The sequence below is a fragment of the Balearica regulorum genome, chromosome 7, assembly GCF_011004875.1.
Source record: "Balearica regulorum gibbericeps isolate bBalReg1 chromosome 7, bBalReg1.pri, whole genome shotgun sequence".
Classification (NCBI taxonomy): domain Eukaryota; kingdom Metazoa; phylum Chordata; class Aves; order Gruiformes; family Gruidae; genus Balearica; species Balearica regulorum.
Window position 1 is genome coordinate 10,183,853 of NC_046190.1, and position 21,267 is coordinate 10,205,119.

The 21,267-nt window shown below is 41.8% G+C and overlaps 1 protein-coding gene across 26 annotated transcripts in view; it reads right to left on the bottom strand.

Annotated features, from left to right (window-relative positions):
* Positions 1-3,180: 3,180 nt before the first annotated feature.
* The window catches only part of TCF7L2 (transcription factor 7 like 2), a 180,747-nt gene continuing 162,660 nt past the window's right edge, over positions 3,181-21,267 (bottom strand). For 4 of the 26 annotated variants that reach the window (XM_075757874.1, XM_075757883.1, XM_075757875.1 and 1 more), the window contains 7 exons: positions 19,528-19,653; positions 18,532-18,691; positions 17,682-17,789; positions 12,909-12,957; positions 12,296-12,346; positions 11,067-11,139; positions 3,181-5,449 (listed from right to left, as the gene is read on the bottom strand). In XM_075757874.1, coding sequence (XP_075613989.1) covers positions 5,020-5,449; positions 11,067-11,139; positions 12,296-12,346; positions 12,909-12,957; positions 17,682-17,789; positions 18,532-18,691; positions 19,528-19,653 — 997 coding nt within the window. In that variant the 3' untranslated portion in view covers positions 3,181-5,019. Of the gene's footprint in view, positions 5,450-10,406; positions 10,480-11,062; positions 11,140-12,295; positions 12,347-12,904; positions 12,958-17,681; positions 17,790-18,531; positions 18,692-19,527; positions 19,669-21,267 lie in introns of all 26 variants that reach the window. The other 22 variants (XM_075757881.1, XM_075757872.1, XM_075757870.1 and 19 more) reach the window with 16 other exon arrangements.

Sequence of the window (21,267 nt, forward strand, 5' to 3'; positions counted from 1 at the left end):
CGGATGCAAGTCATTAGTGAATATTTTGGATTGATCCCTGAAGGAAATCAGTTCAGGGGCTGGCAGACTCCTGTCCTCAGGGAGTCCTTAAAACGGGCTGGTGACATTATTGACAATGATGAGCTATTGGGATGCATGCAGTTGTAGCTGATCTGCCTTAAAAGTCTCAAGATGTTTTCCAACAACATCTTAAAATGAGTGCCAAAGTACCTATCTAGTCTTTTTTATAATATAGCAATTGCTACAATCTCTGAGCACATTTGCATATTCATAGTTTTAAGGCTCCAAGAGCTTCAGCCTTCCTGTCCAACAAAGACCACTGAAACTCAACATTGGTCCTGTACTGAATTTAGTCTTCAGCTGGAGCGTCTTTCCCAAAATAGCATCCAAAATCTTTACCCAGAGCCTTAGGTGGTAAAGCACTCCCTATGTGTGTGCCAGACATAGCTGGGCAGCTATGAACACACATTCATTTTTTTATTATTATTATTATTATTATTATTGTTTGCTTTCATGATTGTTGCAATGGCCCATGCAACTATTTTACTGTGAATTGTCTTTACATCTTTTCATGGTCTAATGAAATGAACAGGACTCTAAAGATTGCTCTTTTTTTCCTGCCTTTCCTTTTTTTCCTTTAAGCAAAGCTTAAAACCATGTGGCACTGCTTTATTGAGTCAGCAATTGCTTAAACTTTTTAAAATTCCATACACTAAGTGAAAAATGAGATTTACAAAACTAATGGAAAATAAATGTCTCCCGAACATGCAATACATTGACTTGCTTCCTTGCCTTATCCCGTAAAAACAGATGGGAGCAATAGCTGCAGTGAATTACCTACTGTACGTAGGGCCCCACGCTGTCCCGTGCCAGCCCCATGCAAGGTCAGAACGTGCCAGCTTGTCACCGCCCGCTCTGGAGGTTGCCCTTGCTTGCATGGATCTGGGGGTGAACGGGGTGATCAGGCCATATCCCTGCAGCCAGTTGCTCACCCTATTTTACACCCGCAATGTATGGGAAGGGCTGTCTTTCCACCATGTTTCCAGCATACCTGGTCTGATGGGGTCCTTGGCTGTGACTCCTGGGCATGAAGTACGTATAAATAACGGCAATTTTCTCCCAGGAGCCTTGACCCAGCTCAGGCTCTCCAAGCAAGGGGAATTTGGAGGCAAATCTGAAGGCACAAGCCCATCAAGGGACACAGCCAATGCAGAACCTACAGGAAACCCAAGTGGTTGCTTTCCCAGGAATATGCAATTGTTTTCCACAGCAAACAAGGAGTTCCCAGCACAAGTTATCCACCACTTGCAAGCTCTGTTGAACCTAACTTTGGAACACGTGCCTCTCTCACTGCATAAACAGAAGGAAACCCAATTTGTCCAGGAACAGTGGTTTTAGACTCTACTTTTCCAAAAGCTTGCTAATAAAGCAGCGAGCAAAGAACATGCTACTTTGCTGAATATATGAATCATACCTTGATGGGTCTCCTTTGAATCATGGCATTCAAAGATCTCCCTGGAGCACTATGTTTTACATTAGAAGAGAGCAGTTATCCCCAGCAGAGATCCAGCACATGCGTCTGGCTGATGGACGGCCATGCTCTACCAAAACATTCAGGAGAAAAGGAAAAAAAAAAAAAAATCCCTAGAAACATTAAATAGCAGGAGAGTAATTTGAGCATCGCGTTCAATTTGCTGGCTACCAACAACAGCAAGATTTGGCATCTTCCACAAATGCTTCGCAGCAACATCCTTCTCCCGGTTGCAGAGTCCCCGTCCCACCCGTGCTGGGGTGGGCATGTTCCACTGAAGTCAAGGGGAATGTTGTGTGAGACCGCAACAGAAGCAGCATCAGGCCTTAGATCAAAGAAGGTAAATGGAGCTTGATAAAAAATTCACCGTGACTTAATCCTTCTAATAGGAAATATGACGCAATACTCCTGTATGTTACCCTTTGATTTGAAATAAAAAAAGGCTTCTGGCTTGTAAACTAATCATTTAAAAAAAGTGGTAGCAGTTTAAAGTACTATATATTGTTTAAACTTTATTTAGTACTTTACCCAGTACCTCCTAGCCCCTCTACAACGTAAATTCCTTCTGCAGCCAACGGACAAATTGCTTTGCAGCCAGTTTTTGTTTTATCAGGCCCCACAGCGAGGGACAGCATGGTCTCCGCACCAGGGCTGGGCTTTCCGAAAGGGCACCATTCCCAGGTCTCTGCAGAAAATCACTTCACCTGTTTTCCTCCAGGAGGAAGAATACTTACCCTTCCTGCAGAGTCTGTCAAGACAGACAAGACGTGCATTACCTGAGCAATAAATACGCAATAAATACACTGGCACGACAGCAGGGAACAAGCCTGCTCCGAGACCTTTGCATTCCATTGCCCTCAAGTGCCAATGTAGAAAATACTATGGCTGAGATCTTCCAAGACGACTGGGACTACGGTGACATCCACTTGCGAGAGATTCCTGGAAATTATGAAGCTTAAATCCCTACACAGTTAAAAAAAACCCCAAACAAATCAACCGTTCTATAAAAATTCCTGAATCCAAGTTCGTTTTCATCCTGCAGCATCTGCAGGCGTTGCTGCGTTGGGCGGATGCTGGATGCTCAGTGCTCAGAGCAGGTTGTGCTGCAAGGGCTCATTGTATTAAAAAAAATAAAATATGCAAAAACGGGCTCAAATCTATGCAGGACATAAACCCTACGGCCAGCACAAGGACTCTTGACTAATTAGGGCTACCTAAGCTCTCCTGTGTGACCTTAACAGTGCATCAGCCCCGTGTTGTGGGATCACCAGGTGAACAAAAATGTTTTAAAGTATCATCAGTCCTGGTCTCCTATCCCCCGGTTCAGGATCACTTCACAGAAGGACGACATTACTTTAGCTCACATGCTATTTGTCTTTTGCCAAATTACATGCCATTTACTCTAAATAAAAAGGATTTTCAACTACTGCTACTCACGCAAAAGCTTGCTGAGCAAGGAGAGGGCGAGTGCAAAATTAATTTAGCAGGCGGCAGCATGGAACCCAAAGGAAACAGGATTTCTCACAACTAGAGCTGCCTGCAAGTCGCCAGAATTTTCACAATATTTTTCAAGGAAGTTTTCCACTCGGGCTGTAAATCTTTTTGGCCAGAGTAAAATGCAGTCAATGCATAAATGAGTTGACAAGTCATTCTCTGCACATACTAAGTTGCTTTTATTAATCCAGAACTGCATGCTACAGATACTGCTACAGCATGAACATTTATTCATTACAAAAAATGGCTTCCAACCATTAAAAATGAAAATCGGAATAAGAGCATAAAACGGAACAGTAACATCACACTGTTAGGAAACATTCAAAGTATTCACAAAAAATGTTATAGTTAGCATCTTAATACAACCAGAGAAAAATCTGAGACAGTTTTACAATCGCTTCATGTCAACTACATGGCACTGAATGAACAGATGAACAATTTTCAGCGTTATACAGCGTTTTTTGCAACATCAACATGCCTAGTTTTTTTTTTTTTGTTTTAAGTTTGCTACCTACCTGTATGTAGTAAGTGTACATAAAAGTGGCAGTCTGATTTTCCTTTTATGAATAATCTAATATACAGAATTTGGCCCTTAAGGGTTTATACCTCTTCATTTTAAATGCTTTCCGGACAATCTGCTACCAAACACATCTGTTATAGGTGACATTAAAACTACATACATATCTACCTATGTAACATCACAGCAAAACATGATGAACAAAAAAATTACAGCATTAAAAAAAAAATAAAGTTGTCGGGAGAAAGTTAAAAGTCACTGAGAATTTTGGCACATAAAAATTTTGCACACAGCCTACAGTCCTAATGTCGCAGGGGATTCAGCTGCAGTTCTGAACGGGAGACACTTGGACCTTGCTATTTTTCCAACAGCGTTGCTAAAAATTCCCTTGCTAAATTTTCAAGTCTTTTGTGTGTAATGGCTTTTAAAGCATTTTTTTTTCACTATTGATCCTTGAAAAAATGCATCTGCGAATGTCCATTTGGTGGCAACTGTGTTTCATATAGCAAAAAAAAAAAAAAAAAAAAAATCACAAAAAGAAATCAAAAACAAAAATCCCGGAAAAAATATATATATACACATTTATATATAAACTTAAAAACCTTGTACAAATGAGTTGTTATATATAAGATGCTTACACTAAGGGGAAAAAAAACCTTTATACAATGTTTCGAGAAAAAAAGAAGAAAAAAACATTTAAAAAGGGACAACATACAGATACAACAAGCAATTTCTAAAGCAATAAATACTACTGGTCCAATAGCGTTGTGATACTTTTAATTGTTGAGTAGCGTTCCCTCCCCCAAAAAGAACAACACCATGGAACAAGGTATATTAACACATTTTTTTTTTAACCCTTTGTTTCTGTACATTTAAACAATAACAAGTAACATCACAATAAAGGTTGTTTCACACAAGGAAGAAAAAAAAAAGAAGTAGTAGCGGCACTGCATTCGTTGTGCCCTTAAAGGTTTAAAAACCAGATGTAAAATGATTGGTTCGCAAGCTCGTATTTAATACAAATAATAAAGAACCAATGCCTCCGGCAAGGGCTGCTTCAAAATTGCTTCTTTTTTTTTTTTTAATTTTTAAAATCAGTCTTTAAAACTAAGCTATTGGAACTACATAACAATTATGTATATATATATATTTTTTAAACGCTACAAAGACTTTAAACAGCTGTTGATAAAAATTTTGGCAGAATCATGAGGCTTTTCTCATCTACATATTTAAAAAGGAGAAATTGAAATAAGAATGGGTCAATATTGACCAATGAACTCGATAAAACATCAACTAATGTAGCCACATGGCACGAATTAAAAACGAAACCGAGAAACAACGACGAACAGCGGACGACGACGAGGAGAAGGAAAAAAAAAAAATTAAAGAGAAAAAAAAAAAAACCCAAACCAAACCCCCAAATCCCAACAGAATTCAATCCCCCCGAAGGAAACCGAAAGGGCTAACGAGGCTAAAGCTATTCTAAGGACTTGGTTACGAGGGAGAGCGGCTGGGGCTGTGTCCCCGCCAGAGAGCTGTGGGAATGCAAGGAGGACGTCGAGGGCTGTGCTAGGGATGCGGCGGCGGCCGGTGGGAGGGCGGCCGGCGGGTGGTCCAGGGCCCCGTTGGGGCAGCTGGTGGCAGGCAGGGCGCCGGGCTTGCTCGCAGCGCTCTCGGCGAGGACGAGCGAGGATGGCGGCGGCATCATGACCAGGTGCGCCAGCGGGTCGGGCTTCAATGAGAGCGAGAGGGGTTGCGTTTGTTCAGTCTGTGGTTTCGAGTCTCTGGAGGGGGAGGCGAGCATGGCGGGGGAGGACGGAGGAGAGTCTAGTAAGCTTCCATCTGAAGAGGGTGGGCTGACGCAGCTGCCTTCACCTTGTATGTAGCGAACGCACTTTTTTTTTCTCCTAGAAACAGGGAGAGAGTTATCTGTGAATAAAGGGCAGAGATGCTGACAGAGACAGTTATCTAAAGCAAAGAGCCGTCAGTTAGCTACTCTGGGCTCTGCGCGGGCGGCACCCCGGCCCCACGCACCATCCTGGGGGTCTGGCAGGGTGTCCTCGGCACCAAGCCCGCTCGGGAACCTCCCCTTGGCTAACAGATTTGGAAAGGATTCACCAATTGTCTCTTCATCCCCCTCCTCTTCATGCCGCCTCCTTTCCTTAGGTATTTTAATAATCTGAAAATCAGATAAGATGTTTTTGGAGCCCACTATGCTAATCTACAAACTCGACTTTCCTCCGGAAAAAATAATCATAATAATAATTTAATCCTTATAAAATAAAAGCTCTGGATAGTTGATGCTATCTCAAGATGTCCCACAACGCTGTCCAACTCAATGGGGCTATCTCTACACCTGAGTCACCTGTCGTGTCTTACGATGCACTGCCCTTGGGAGGCAAGGATGGCTGCAAACTACTGCTCATTGCTTTCTCCTCTGTTAAGAACCACACCAAATCCAGAAACGTCAGACAGGAGGGATATATAATAGAGAGAACGAGAGAGAGGGGGAAATAAAAACAAAACGAACAAACAAAGCAAACAGAAGAAAAAACAGGAAAAGAACAGGATAAACAGAGTATGATCCAAAATAACAAGAATAACTGGTTGTATGGCCTGCAGGTTGTGGCTTTAAATTGACTCAGTTTTACTTTTTGTTTTAAGGGAGTGGTAGATTTGGGAACCTGCTCGTCTGCGTTTTGGGGAATTTTCCTCTGAGAAGCTATCCATGTAACTCCAGAGCGGGATGCAATTTCAGCAGGTGAAGAGCACGACGACAGGTACAAAGGTGAGGAGCAACATGGAGCTTATTTCACACCAGGGAATATGAGAGTCTCACAAGAGCCGCTCATCTTCAAATAAGTGACCCGACAGAGATCTTTTCTCCTCCCTCTGTCCACTTAATAATGTAAAGGAGCAATGAAAACAGATGACAGTTTCACACCATCTCTCTTGCCAAGTATATGCAAGACATTTCTAGCAGCAGGACAGAAATAATGAGGCAAACAACCACAGCATCTGGCAGAACGACGTTCAGTGGCCACCTTGACCCTAATAATGATGGCTCTCCAAGCCCTCCTGTTCACAAGCACACTTTCCACAGGAAGTGCTGAACCGCTGTCACACAGCCCGAGGTCATATATAATATGACAAAGTCTGTCTAGAGCAGCTCTGCCACAAAAACTCTGGACGCTCAGCTAGGCTGCACAAAGCTACTCCAACAAGGAGTAGGTTGCTCTCCCCCTCCAATGGACACCTTGCCCTTGCTCAGCACTTCATCAGAGGAAGGGCCCGAGCGTGGCACAGCAGCCAAGTGTCACTGGGTGACGTTCTCACTCGCGTAGGTGCCCTAGTTCCACTGCTGGTCATCAACGTTTTCCCTTAGGTATGGCAACGGTGTTTGACTTGGGTTAAATCAAGATCTGCTCTCTAGACAACAGGGCTAGATGTTTCTTGCCTGTGAGGGAGATCTAACCAGCTTGATCCTGGAGTTAAAAAAAAATACCATCTCCCATAGCCAGGACGGGAACAGCAACCCCGGCACCCCATCTTTCCACCAGCTTCAGCGAGGGACCAGTGCTGTGACATCCCTTCCGCCAGAGACTCAGGCTCTGCTCTCAGGTTCTGCTCCACGTTCCACATGGCAAGGTAAGGGGTTAGGGCTATTAGAGTTTTAACCACGTTAGCCTGCAGATCAATACATGCTAAAAACTAAAGACAACCATGCAACTTAAATGTTAAAAAGAGAGAAAGAAGGATAGAAGACAGCAAGTGAAGGCTGTAAACCATGCTTTATTAGAGCGACGTTAAAAGACAGAAAAAAAATTAATTTGGTGGGCTCAAAACAGAACCTGTTAATTCTTCTACCATCAACAAACAACGTGGGAAGCCTCTGGCTCTTGGCTAAGGACAGTTCTCCTGCTCCTTCTCCACTCGCCTTTGTCTCACCACTTCCTAGCTTCAGCTGTGCAATGCTACCAGGGCCACAGTTCATGTTTGGACCTTCTGTACAGCTGCCAGTGGCAAAGCAGAACAGTGATGCTTCAAAAAGCTCACTGATAACACCTGTGTGGAAAGGCGGGTTCCCACAATTTGGAGACGGCGGGGCTTCCCCGCCGTCTCCAAATTAAAATAATTTGCAAGCAGAGACCCAAGCTCTGCCTGCCTCATTGACGGTGGTCTAGAAGCTGTTCAATTGGATTGCTCTGAACCTATAAGGCAGTTAATTATTTCACTGGAGGCAGTTTGAATCTAGTATGCCAAAAATTAAAAATGAATTTTTAATACTATTTTAAGTTCTATGGCCTGAAAGGAAGAGTTCCCATGGCAAAGCAGACTTAAACCACGTCTGCCTGACTTTCTGACTCCACAGAGTTAACAGCCTTTTTAAGACTAAACCCACTGGTCTGCTACCAGAAGTAATTTTCCTTTGACTAGGATTAAGGTAGTAGATTGCTTCTTCTGCTTCTGTTCTATATTAAACTCTTTAATACTGTGCCCACTTTTATTCTGAAAAGCCATTTACTTAAATCATGATGGCTCAAGGTGGGGAACATTTCTCCAGCCTGTGCTGTTCTCACCATGTGTAATCTGTGGTCATGTACGTGGCAGGGGTAGGTGGGACAGAAGGCATAGATGGGCAAAGCCCAAACCCCTGAAAGCCAAGTATTACCAGAACTGAACACCACAAGGCAAGTCTGGTCAAGTGAAATAAATAAATATCTGAGGAATCTGTTGCGCCTCAGTTTTGCTCTCCTTACAGTGAGAACAAAAATACTACCCCTCAGAAGCACCAGTGAGGATTACTGTGCCGCTCTGAAACTGTCAACTGCTACATCAGTCTGGCAAACACCAACAGATCTGACTCTGTTCCTGCTGCCCTTGAAACTAGCCCCAGGACAGCATCAGGAAACCTGTAATGCTGCAATTGCCATGAGTGAAAGCCACAGATGACGACAAGGGTTCATTCAGCTGCGGTGAGCAAAGATGTCTCAGTTGCTATTGTAGTAGCAAACTGCACATCTTTAGCATCTACCTAAGATGTGCTACAAAAAGCTACCATGCTAGCAAATGCAATGTTATAATGGTTAGGACCAGAACTAGGAGAAATGCTCTAAACTCTTATCTAGTGATAAAATGCCTTCATGCATTTCCAAAAAAAAAAAAAAAAAGAGCAGCTGACTGTGTGTATTGGCTACACCACTGAAAGGCACTGCCCTGCTCAAACCTGATCTCAACAAGTTGTCTCTGATGAGCTTGCAAAGATTTCTGACCAAAATCTGGCATAAGTTAAGAGAGGGTTTATCCTTCACATGTAACCTAAGCACTGTACAGGCCCAATGAAAAGTCCCCTTGCTGATAAATGTAGTTTTAAAAGTATGCTGTTTACTTAAGCAGCCTAGGGAAAGATAAAGCAACACAAACATGATGTGCCCCCTGGTTCTGGTACTTGGCATATGCAGCTGACATGCTTCAAGTACTCTATCTCTAGACTACACAAATATCTGCTGATATTGTGTAATGAAACTAACCACAAATAAAGCTTAATTAAACACAACATTCGAGTCTTTGCTAGCATGAGACTTGAGCCTCCTGACACAGTGAAGTGGCTACCCAGCTCTTCTGGACTGAACCCTTCTTCCTTTAAGCTTTAAGAAACCGCTGCTTTCAAAGCCTGTTTAACAGACGTAATCTAAGACCCCAACGCCCAGTACCACCATGCCTCGAACGGGACAATATGCGATCTGTTGAAGACATTTCTGGTGCCTTATCTGGTATTTTGACATACACCACCACCCTCAATCCGTGTTTTCCTCGACACTAAGCACAAACAAGACTGCGTGCATACACAAAATACGATGGACGTCTGATCTACATTCTAAATGAGATGGAGCACATGGGACTGGCATGAGTAAGAGGGGAAAATGTGGGAGAGGAATCACTACACACAGAGTGTGGTTTGGGTTGAAATACCTACCATCATAATATTCCAAATTCAAAGACTGCTTGTATCAGAACAAAGAAACAACAAATTTAACCAAATGCGATCATATAAGGAAAAAGGAATGAGAAAAGAACTACTCGTATCCCCTCCACCAAGAAAGAAGTACGTACTGAGTTATACATGGAATTAAACTCCAGTAGAACATGGGCTGTCGAAATTTGGGCTCTCTGATGTCTTTCATCTCCTTTTAATGCTGGAAACTGTCCTACTAAAGTTGTAATTAGTTTTGTCTTGAGCTCAAGCGTTTACAGCTCACTTGTTGGGGTAAAATTTAGGAAAAAATGTATTTTCGGAATCAGAAAAAAAAAGACATCAGATCATTTAAAAAACTGATATCTACATAAACCTTACCAAGGCGTAGAAGCCTACAGGTAGCTATTTAATTTTGCAGATAACACCAAAAAAATGAGTACAATATAAGCTGTAAACACTGGCTTTTACATCTATTAATCATGAGAAAAACACTAGTGCTGCAGATCCCAGAACCTTTTTAAAAAGCCTTTGGAGGCAGCGGACATAGACCCAAAATGAAAGACAAAATACAGATGTCCAGCTAAAAGTTCATTTTGCTGACAATCTCGAAAAAATAATAAAAAAGCCAAAAAACTGCCAGCTTTAAGGGCTTCAAGTTTTCTTGTTCCCAGTTCTACCACCAGGGAGAGGTTATTGGTAAAGAAAGAGAGAAAATGGCATTAAATTAGCAAGGAATTCCAAAGATCAAAGAATTATTAGCAATTGATGCTGTGGGAGAGAGAAAGGTGGGGAGTGGGGAAAAAAGATTAAAAAATAAAATCACACAAATGCACTAAGAGGACAGATTGCTTTTTATTTCCCCAAAGGCCTAATGGGTAGTATTATACCTGCATGGTTTGCACCATAAACTCTGTCGGTCAAGCCCGAACAATGCCCGACACTTCTTTGGAGTATTTGCATCTGTTAGCATAAGGTAAACACAAAAAATACAACACAATGGTGGATAGAGCTCATTTGGTCTGCGTCATCTTAGCTACAGCTACGTTTAGCTTTCAATCACCTCAGTTTTATTTGGTAATCTCCCCTCGTACCAAGGGCAGGAAAGAAAACAGGACTTTGACAACAAGCCAAAAGAAAATAACCAAAAAAATCTCCGACACGGCCGTGCGTCTGTCCGGTGTTGGTACCACACTCAATGCCGTGTTATCGAGGGCTTTGGGAGCGACTTTCCTTGGGTGGAGGCCTGGAGGGCAGGAGCGTGGTTTGAGCCACGGATCGGATGGGCTTAAGGCTGATGCTGTTTTACAGTGGGTTTTTGGCTAGCAGCAAGCAAAGAAGAAGGCAAAAAAAAGACCAACAACGGAAAAAAAAAAAAAAAAAAGCAAAACCCTTTCAGAGAGACGATAACTCATGGCAGTGTCCCCACTCCCTTGTGTCTTCTAGATCACAACACAGAGCTACAAAGCAACAAGCAGGAAAAAAAAGGGGAAAGTACCAATAAACCAGCTGCAAATCAGCCATAGCGAGTCTGGGAAAACTATACACACCTGCAGGGGCCGCACCAGTTATTCTGTTGATCAAGGCCAAAGCGCGCTCCGCATTTCTTAGGAGCGCTCAGGTCTGAATGAGTTCAAGAAAAAGCGAGCAGAAAAGGGAGAGAGGAAAAAAAGAAAAGGGGAGAGGGGGGAGAGAGAGAGAGAGAGAGGAAGAGAGAAAGGGGAGAAAAAAAGAGAAAGATAAAATAAGGAAAAAATAAAAATAAAAAAGGGAATAAAAATCAATGTCCTCGTATTAATTGCAAAATATTGACTTTTGATTTAAAAGTTAAAAAAAGTGATAATCACATTTTTATTCAACTCTTGAGATTAGCTGTTGCAATTAAAGCTGCAGTATCCCTTTATAAAGGACTGTTTCTTTCCCTTTTAAAAGAGCAGGTAGAGGAAGGTCATGTGGCTGGTCTAGCAGGATGTTCAGGCAAGATTTATTTGGGCTGGGTTTTTTTATTCTCTTTTTTGAGAGGGGGGGAAAAAAAGGAAGAAAGAAGCTGAGTATGGAAGTTAGATCCTGAACATGCTTTTTTCTTCAACTCAGATACAAAATAAAAATAAGAGGAAAAAAAAAAAAAGGAAATTATATCTCCTGGGATAATGCAGCTTTTGGAATAACATTCAATTTATTTGTTTTTATTAATTTGTATTTAAAAGAATGGATAAGGATAAGCAGATTGCGGAATGAGTATGTTAGTATCAGCCAGAAAATAAAACATAAAGCATGGCAAGGTGCTGAGTTAGTAGAGCTAGTGAATTGCAATGAACAGGCTTGAGCAGAGAGAAATAAAAAAGAAATAAAAAAAAATCCAAAACTAAAATAATAATAAAAAAAATGCATATGCATGCTAATGTGAGAAGACTTAGTGGGAGCCATGAAAAATGCCATTAGATTAAGGAGGTTCATTACTGACTTGCTTCCATTCTTTATCAGTCTCTTTAAAGAAATACTGCATATTCAATTTGCACAGTTAGTACAACTCTCGCATTATTTTTACTGCATTACTGTTTTAATAGCAATTGTTACAAAAACAAAAAACAAAATTAAAAAATACTATCAAACATATCATAGATATAAAGATATATAGATAATAAATACTATCAAAATGTGTGGATGGTATTTTTTTCTTAATGTCATAAGTGTTTAATGTTAAAATCTATAATGGCAGGAAAAAAAATTAAAAAGCAGTTTATAAACTATTTTAAATGACTCAAAATGACGTTAGCACCTGTAATCGGAGGAAGTGAAAGGCAAGGATTTAGGAAACATTCGCTGTGTTCTGAAAAAAAAGAACAAATTATACAAAGGCTTCAAAAAAACTAAGTCAGGGCTTCTTCAAAATTGACTATGAGATTGCCTATGCAGTATTTCTAATTTCCTATATAGAATGGCAAACCTCCTTAATTTAAAATGGGTGCGATTTACCACTGTAAGGCATGCATCAGAAACACACAAGTACAGCCCAAATTAATACCAAACACTTACATACGTACGTACACGCACACACATATGTGCAAAATAAGCAGACAACTTTATAAACGATGGCATAGGCATTACAACTACGGCTCTGCAGTTAAAGGCTTTGCAATTATTATGCACAAATTCAGCTAACGTCTCAAGATGCTCTAACATGCAATGGCTTGGTTACTAGTTTTAGAAGGCCAATAAGGCGTAAATACTTAGAGTGCATTAAAAAAAAAATAAAAAAAAGGCTGTCTAGTATAGGGGCCAGCTCCCCGTGAGGCCAGGAGACTCATACCCACCTCCCCCATACCTAGGAGCGTCACACCAGGATTGCCACACTTCCACTAAGCAAGAGATTTAGACTTATTTTTACTTACCATTGGTCTCTCCTGGCTGCTTATCCCTTTTCCTCTTCTTCTTCTTTCCCTGCAGGAAACATACACAAATGAGAGGGATTAAAAAAAAACCCCAAACCCAAACCCATCTCCCTGCAAGACAGCACTGAGTGATGGGCTGCGGCCAGCACAGGAAGTTCCCCGGGGAGGACATTGAAGCGCGGTACCAGCTTGCTCCCGGTGCAGGGAGGCTTGGGGGGCCCCAAGGGGATGCTCACACCCCGGGAATAGCTCTGCCTGCCTGCCCCGTGCCTTTTGAGACAGCATCCCTGCAACACTAACTCCCACCAAAGCTGTAAGTAGCTGGGGAAGGGGCAGAACGACTTGCAAGATGCTTCTTTTGAGATAGGATTATCATGAGGACAGAAACATTGACATTTGTATGCTTCCGCTTCAAAAAAATAATTCCTGGTCACGTTTCTGTGGGGTGGGGAGGGGATGAAGGGGCAACAGCGGAGATTCAAGGTGGGAGAGTCCATGAGTGAGCTCAGATTGAGCCCCTGGAGTTCCTCAGCACCCAAAACCAACCGTTAAAGTAGACGAGAAAGCCAAGTAATGAGCAAAACCTAACCTGCAGGTTTAGAAGTGCACTGACAACTTAGGAAGCAAAGCGAGGAAGAGAAAAAAAAATCCAGATATAACCTAAGATATTCCCACATTTTGCTCTATCACAAGAAAAAATAACCAGTAATGTTTTGCTAAACTGAATCCCTTTCCCAAATACTGTCCCACAAGATGATGCAATTTGTTATGATTTCTGACTGGAGGGAGAAAGGCCCTTTCTCCATTTCCCTCCAGCAGTGTGGGAGAGCACATGACCAGAGCCTAACTTCTGTGGAAGCCCAACGATCATTCTCCAAGAGAAGAGTTATAAAGTAGTAAGCATGGCTCAAAAGAGAACGGTGATTTTCTAAGAAAACTTTTCTAACACTGAGCTACAGGGTTTGCAGAGCAGTACAAGAAGGCCAGTGCAAGGGGACAGAGTAATTTCATTTTCACAGCTCCCCAGATGCTAAAAGCAATGACTTTCAGGCCAGCAATGTCAACTGTGAACAGCACAGAGATTCCTGCTTTTGAAGATGTGGTACTTAGAGAAGTTGGTGAAAAGACACCAGACCAGCAATCCCGTGTGGTCAAAAGGGAACAAACATCTTTGAAGGGCTGGATATATCTGTGGGGAAGCCAAGAGGTTCTCCCACATGGTGGACATCTTTCTCGGTAGGTTGGTCTGGCTCCCAGCTAAATGGTTAAGACGGGATTCAGCTTGGGACATCCACTGTAACATTGGGATGGTCACTATGATATGTTCCCTGGAAAGTATTAGTAAGAAATTCCCCCATCATGAATGTTGGATTTTGATTTGTTGTTGTTCTCATATTTTTCCACCCCAAAAGCTGGCTTTCTGGCACAGGCCTCTGTACTAATCCCCCCTTGCCTGCTCAGGGTTGTAAACTGCCACCCTGCTGTCTAGGCTGCGACAAGCACAGTCTTGTTCACAAAAGCCTTCTGGTGATGGGAAAAGCTGTGTGCATTGTCCATTTTAAAGGATTTTTAAACAGCACGAGCATAAATCCTGTAGCCTGGATGCTGCTGAGACATCATATCCGACATCTCTGAGGTAATTTTTGGGATATGGGAAGTTGTTGTGCTGAGTCAATTGCTACAGCAGCCATCAGTCTAACACGACAGGCAGACAAGATAGACAAGCATTGCTCCTAAAGCTCCCTGAGAATAAAATAGGGAAAAATTTGGTATCCTGAAGTCCACATATCACATAAAGATACAAGAGGCTCAGACTGCTTCATCTATATTGATCTATATTGACAGCAACTCTGTGAAAGTCAGTGAATTTTTTCCAGCTTTACAACGTAACCAAAACCAGACAATTGCCTCAGGATCATAAGCCTGATTTTTATTTAATCTCAAGGAGGCCACTTGCATAATTAACAGACTGCATCTGTGGCAAATTTGCTTAATTTTTGCAGTACGTTTGGGAATTCAAGGGCTATTCCAATTTGAGACCTTATAACTTCTTCACACGAGGGCCAGCCAGAACAGAGGTCAGGAGTGACCTGCCTTTACAAACTCTTCAAGCCAGGTATTAAAGTACTATAACCCCTTTAGGGAGCAATCTGTTAAAAATGGCTGACACAGGAATGTCAGCCAGGGACCAGGAATTTCTGTTCCTTTTCAACACAAGCTTGAAAACTGTTCGTAGCAAAGAACTGACAGAAGTCTCATAACTTCTTTTACACCCTTTTCAAAGGAAATAGGGAGAAGAATCACGTGGCTTGCTTATTGAATTTCTGTGCTACGAGAAGATATTTGATTACCTAGCTAAACTAATACATGGACTTAAGAAAAGAATTATGGCAACAGTTTTTCAAGTGTTCTGCAGAAGACACTGTTTGCCTTTGCCATCCGATTGTCCTCCTAAGACTTGAGCAGATAGTCTGCAACATTTTCCATCATCGTACTATACAAATTCTTAGGCTTGCAAGTAAACGTGGATGTAAATACTTGCTAACCACTTTGGCAGCTCCCTCTACAGAGCCAAATCAACATGGGTTTTGACAGGACTGCCAGAGTTCTTTGGTACTAATTTTCTAGAGAAGTGGCAGGCGAGCTGACGAGACCCTTACATACTGCTGAGGCCAGCACTCAGTGTTGCTTAACATCCTCGTGAGCTGGCCTCATCCTCGTGCCTGATGTGAGATGCCTAACAATTTAACCATTTCAAGCAGCCTAAATGTGCTCCCCTTCTAGATGTGCAGAGAGCTCAAGACCCTAAGAAACACTGAGGGAGGAGGGGAACTTGGAGAGCTCTGAAAGGACCAGGAGAGGAGAAATAAATAAATCCTGTGGATGATGCAATCATGTGATGCAAAGGTACCAGGCTCTCCTCAGGCAGGAAGGTTCCCCCTGAAGGTCACTTGGGGGTACAGGCATCAAGCTGCTGGGAAAGCACCGGCTTTCTCATCCTGTCCTTTTTAGCTCAAGAAGAAAGGGTTTCTCAGTGCTCACACGTGAGGACAAAAGTAAGAGGTCCTAAATACTGAAGGCTTTGTACGTGCCCATCTGTCAGTAGCACAGGCGCTGCGCAGAACGAGCATTCCTGAAGCCTCAGCTGAGCCTGTACTCACTTTTGAACACCCAAGATGACGATACTGCAGTGCTGAGGAACTACCTCAAGCCTATGGTCTGACAGTCTCAGGCCAGACTATGCCGAAAAGAAAGGGAAAATGTGTTTAGCAGGAGCAGTGCCTCACTGCGCTTAAAGAGGTTTCCTCCAAGGAGCATGCACAGCTACACCTGCAATGGCGAACAAAGGAGGGAGCGAGGCAGAGCCCAATGGAAAGAAAAGATGATCGAGAAAGAACAGAAGGATTTGAAAAATGTCCTTAAGTACATATTGCTAAATAAGTGAGCGTGTGTATTCTCTGCTGCTGGAACAGTGGAAGAGTGTAGAGAGCTGCAGCTGCTGCTGCTCTAGGCTTTGCTGCAGACTCCAAACTGGCTTCTTCCCATCCGTACATGTAAAAGCACAGATTCTCATAGAGGCAAACGTTGCCATATACAAAGCACGCAGTTTATGTAATTTACAGCAAAATAGGATATTTATGGTAAAATAGGCAGTGATGATGACTATGATGGAAGAGACAGACTTCAACAAGAACGAAATGTGTAACACCATACATAACTGACATCAATTTTACAGCTGCTGGTCCCCAAACCTGCAGGGAATTCTGCCTGGAAGGTAGGGAGCAGGGTTTATTCCAGAGTTAGAGACCTTGGAAGTTTTAGGTGATTTTTATTTAATTTTTTAAAATAAATAATCAAGATGCTGCTATAATCCTATTAAAGAGGGTTTAGAGCTCCCACCAATCCACAAATCTGCCAAGAATTTATGGGTTTAGGCTTGCAAACACTTACTACCAGTTGCACCGCTTACCCTTCATGGAAGAAGGGGTTATATACTACTAGTAAGTGCTTACAATGCTGGCCTTATGTTTTTTTAACAGACAGAAAATTCTACCACTTTTAGCTACAAAACAGGCTTTCTGAAAGGCGGAGGGAGGAATCAATCTAAAAAACACTCCATGAACTGATGACAAACTGCAAAACCACTTTTTAAAAAATGAGGAGGGGGGATAAAAAACAGATAACATGGCCATGAAAAAGCAAAACATAATCGAAATATACAACAGTAGAGCGTGGAATAATTCATTTAACCCCACTTGAGAGTAAGACTTTCAAACAAGTCATGCTTTTGGTTTTGCCAGTCCTTCTCTGAAGCTAGGATAAGTCATTCTTCCACTTTCCACTATACTCTCACACAGATAAGCACAAGACACTAATTATTCATCTTTTTTGGTGGAAAGGAGAGGAGCCATACTAGGGAAATTTTAATTTGGTTAAAAAATAAAATTTAAAATGACCAGCAAGCCAAACAGCATTTCCAGACGCTGGTAAAAGTGAAGGCAAGAGTTCTTCACAGAGCTCTACTGTCATGCCCCAATTCTAACCTTTTACTAGTCCCAGCCAGGAAGCCTCTTCCAAGTGGAGGGCTGGGATTTATCCCCAATAGTTTTAGTATCGCAGAGGGAAGCGTCCGTTACTGTTACCAGATTGGGATCCTGAGGCACGCTTTCCAAGTAGTGCTTGTGTGCAATGTGTGGTCGTAGTTCATCAGGTCACATATACATTTCTACAAGCTCTACTACTAAAAAAATTTCCACCTACATAGGAACCTACATAGTTATCCCGTGCAGACCAGCCCGGGTACAGCTGCATATGAAGCTGTCGTTCCTTTCTTGCTAGTTCATAGTATTTCGCTTGTTCTTCTCTGGATAACGCGTGCCACTGAGGTGAAGAAAAGAGAAAAAGACAAAATAAAAAGCACAAGTGTTTTTTTTTTAAGTGCGTTAACAGCAGAGTATATTATTTATATATAAATACAGCTAGAGTTGATTTTCATTTAAAAAAAAAAAAAGAGATAAAACCAGATGATCTGGCACGCTGCCATTCATATTTTATTTATAACTCCAGATTATAACTCCAGTTAACTCAATTGAGTCACAACTAATCATTTATGTTCACTCAACCCCGCTGTTTCCTGATGAGAGAGGAGAATTAAGACTAAACAAAAACAAAGAGCAGGTGAGAGGGTCCAGAAGCTGAACCACTTGTTGTGAGCCAGATCTCAGTTACAGATTTAGAGAAGGTCTCCACCGCCCTTCCCCACTAGCATCCTCTCTTGCCTTCTAGCTCTCCCAGGTGTTGATACTGGTACCATACTTCCCAAAGGCTTTATCCTTCCCCATTTACTTTTCTGCCCATTTCTAGGATGAAATAAAAAATCTGAGATTTTTTTCCAGGTCAGGGAAATAACATTGAGATAACACTGTTATTAATTTACTCCCCCCCTTCCCTGTGAATGACCCCACTGGCAAAAAGTGTCTGCGAAAACAAAAAAAACAAACCAAGATCTTTGGTTTAGTAATTTCCCTATCCATTATCAAAATAACAGGAAAACACAGTGCTTCAGAAGGTGTGAACCCTACCGAGTTTCAGTCCCTGCTTGTGCTTCTCCCTTGTTACCTACCCTTCGACCGAGGATTTGGTTGATGGCTGCACTCTCTTTCAATGTGCATTCTGCTACAACTTTTGCTCTCATTTCCTTCATATACAACATAAATGCATTAAGAGGTTTCTTTATGTGTGGCTTCTTTTTCTCTTCTTCTTTTTTGGAGTCCTGATGTTTTCTGAAGGGTAAAGATAGAACAGACAGAAACCACACACAGTGAGAACCCTTGTGAATTTATTAAATTAATCCCCTCAATCTCTCTAGCATTAATCCTCAGAAATTAGTCTCTAGGAAGAGGACCAGAAGGTTTTCTAGAGTCTTCCCCCTGGCTGCTGTATGAGAACAGTTTTAAGAGCGTTATAAGAACACTCATCTGAGGTTTACACAATATCACCAAGTACCCTCTCAGCCCCTAGAAGAACCTTGGAAGGACGTGGGGACCCAGGGAAACGGGTTCACGGGGAGGGCTTTTGACCATGATGGTAGAGGAAATAGTTACACCCCGTCATCACTGGGAACTGAAATTCTGCCTTTCTGCTTCCCCCGTAAAATCAAAGGCCAGAAGCACCCAGAGGCAGACCAGGGCTCTCCTCGGTTCAAACCTAAACTTGATACCAGCTCTTTTTGCACCTTTGAACAAGGCATTTATGCTCTGATTTATTGTCTCCTGTTATGTATCCGGTATCTCACGACTTCAAGCCAGGCACTGAGGAACAGGGAAACCAGTCAAGAAGCTTGAATCTCCATCAGGAAAAATCCACTTCCTTGTTAAAATGGGTGAAATTAGTAACTACTTGTCTACATCACAGAATGACTCTGAAAGACTGTTACCATTATTTTGATACATTTTGGTAGTTAAACCATGTTAAAATCAATTAGAACAGAAGAGAAAAAGTCATTAAAAATATTTTACAGCAAACCCATTCCCACAAGTCCAAGCCTTTTTAAAAGCCACACATGCACAGGTGATGCTTTGGGTGTTCTAAAAAGAAGACACGGGAAGCAATGACTTACGAGCTGTGGAGTGAGCCGACGTCGCTCTGGGAAGATTCCTGTTTGACTGTTGGTGTGACTATGGCCGGATGAGGGATTCCAGTTGTATGTAAACTATGGTGTGGCGGGACCATGTGTGGAGGAAACCTAGAGGAGAGAAAGCTGTGTAAATCGTCAGAATAAAAATGAATGAATGGGGAGGGATGTGTACACATTAAAAAAAAAAAAAAAGGCATATAACAAGCACATGACAGCTAGACAAAGCATATGAAAGCTGGCAGCATTAATTAGCAATAAATTAAACATAATGACTCTTCTAATGTCATTAAAGCCAATCTTCCCCTTCATTATCATTACTGACATGAGACATCATGATTTTTAACATCTTTAACAAAAGGCAAATTCAACTGGATGAACTTGGATGAAAGTGGAATTTCAGCTACCTGCAAGAAAATCCACCAGTCCATTTCTTTGCTAAGAAATTATCTGTGGCAACCAAGGAATCAATTTTCATAGTTCTGAATCACATTGTGAATTTGGGATGACATCTTTTGTTGCATATTGACAGCAAAATAAAATATTAATGCCAACACAATCTAGATGCATTTTTCATAATCCTTATAGATGCCTCATTAGCTACATTTTGTTGATGGAGCAAAAGAAAATATTGTGTCTAATAAATCTCTGAGCCCCGTTGCTTTAACAGAAGGTGGGAAGATTGTGGAATTAAGTAATTTTTGCCCCATTAAGGTAATCAAGGAAGGCTTAAATTCATCTTCTCTAAAGAGAAAAAATGTTGTCAGCCTTATGGTCATATACATGGACAGGCCCTGGGCCTGCAACTGGATTCAGAGGGATGTGCGATCCTTCTGCGTGAATCTAATTGCTCAGTCGGGGCCACAGCATGAACATGGCACAATCATTCAGACTTTTTACTTTTTAACCGAAATAACCAAACTTCTCAAAAGCAGGATTGACTTCTTATCATTATTTCTCAACAGTCGCAGAAAGGTTTTGCAGTGAATAAGGAAAGCACACTATGACTGACTGCCTTCCCCTTAGAAAACCTCCACTGAAGTCAACAGGTTTCCAGGGAATGGAATCTAGCCTAAAAATTTGGTTCAGAAATAACATTCCCAGAAATCCAAGACTAAATTGATTATGCCAAATGACAAGTTTTTTTTATCACTGCAAATCCCTACTCTCATCTCAGATTTCAAACCGGTTTTGTCTAAATAAAATACCCGGAGAATATGGAACATGCAACGGGATAAAGAATTATTTCTTCTATCATCAATGTACAATGATTTTTTCTATCACATGGGATTTAAAATGGGGTGACATACCATGGATAAATAGACTGTACACAAGTATCAGAAATATAATGGGATTTCTTTATTTTTCCCTCTTCTATAAATTCCATTACTGAGCTTAACTCCACCTGCCCCCAAACTGCCTAGACATTCCCTACATTCAGAAGATGACAGAGTAGTACTTTCATGGACAAGAGGTACTGTCCACTACAAGCTCTGAGGATCCTTGTATATCAGCTGGTAGTACTCAGGATCATTAGACAGAAGTATTTTGTCTTTGAAGGCAGTGGTGGGAAGAGTGGGGACTGACAGGGAGAACGTGAAATTGTTCAAACTGTACAGAATTGCAGCTCCTACAAACAAAGGCGTGGAGATAAGGAAAGGAGAGTGTGATGGCAAGGGAAGAGGAGAACGGGCAGCAAAAGGGTCATTCCTCCACAGATTTCTA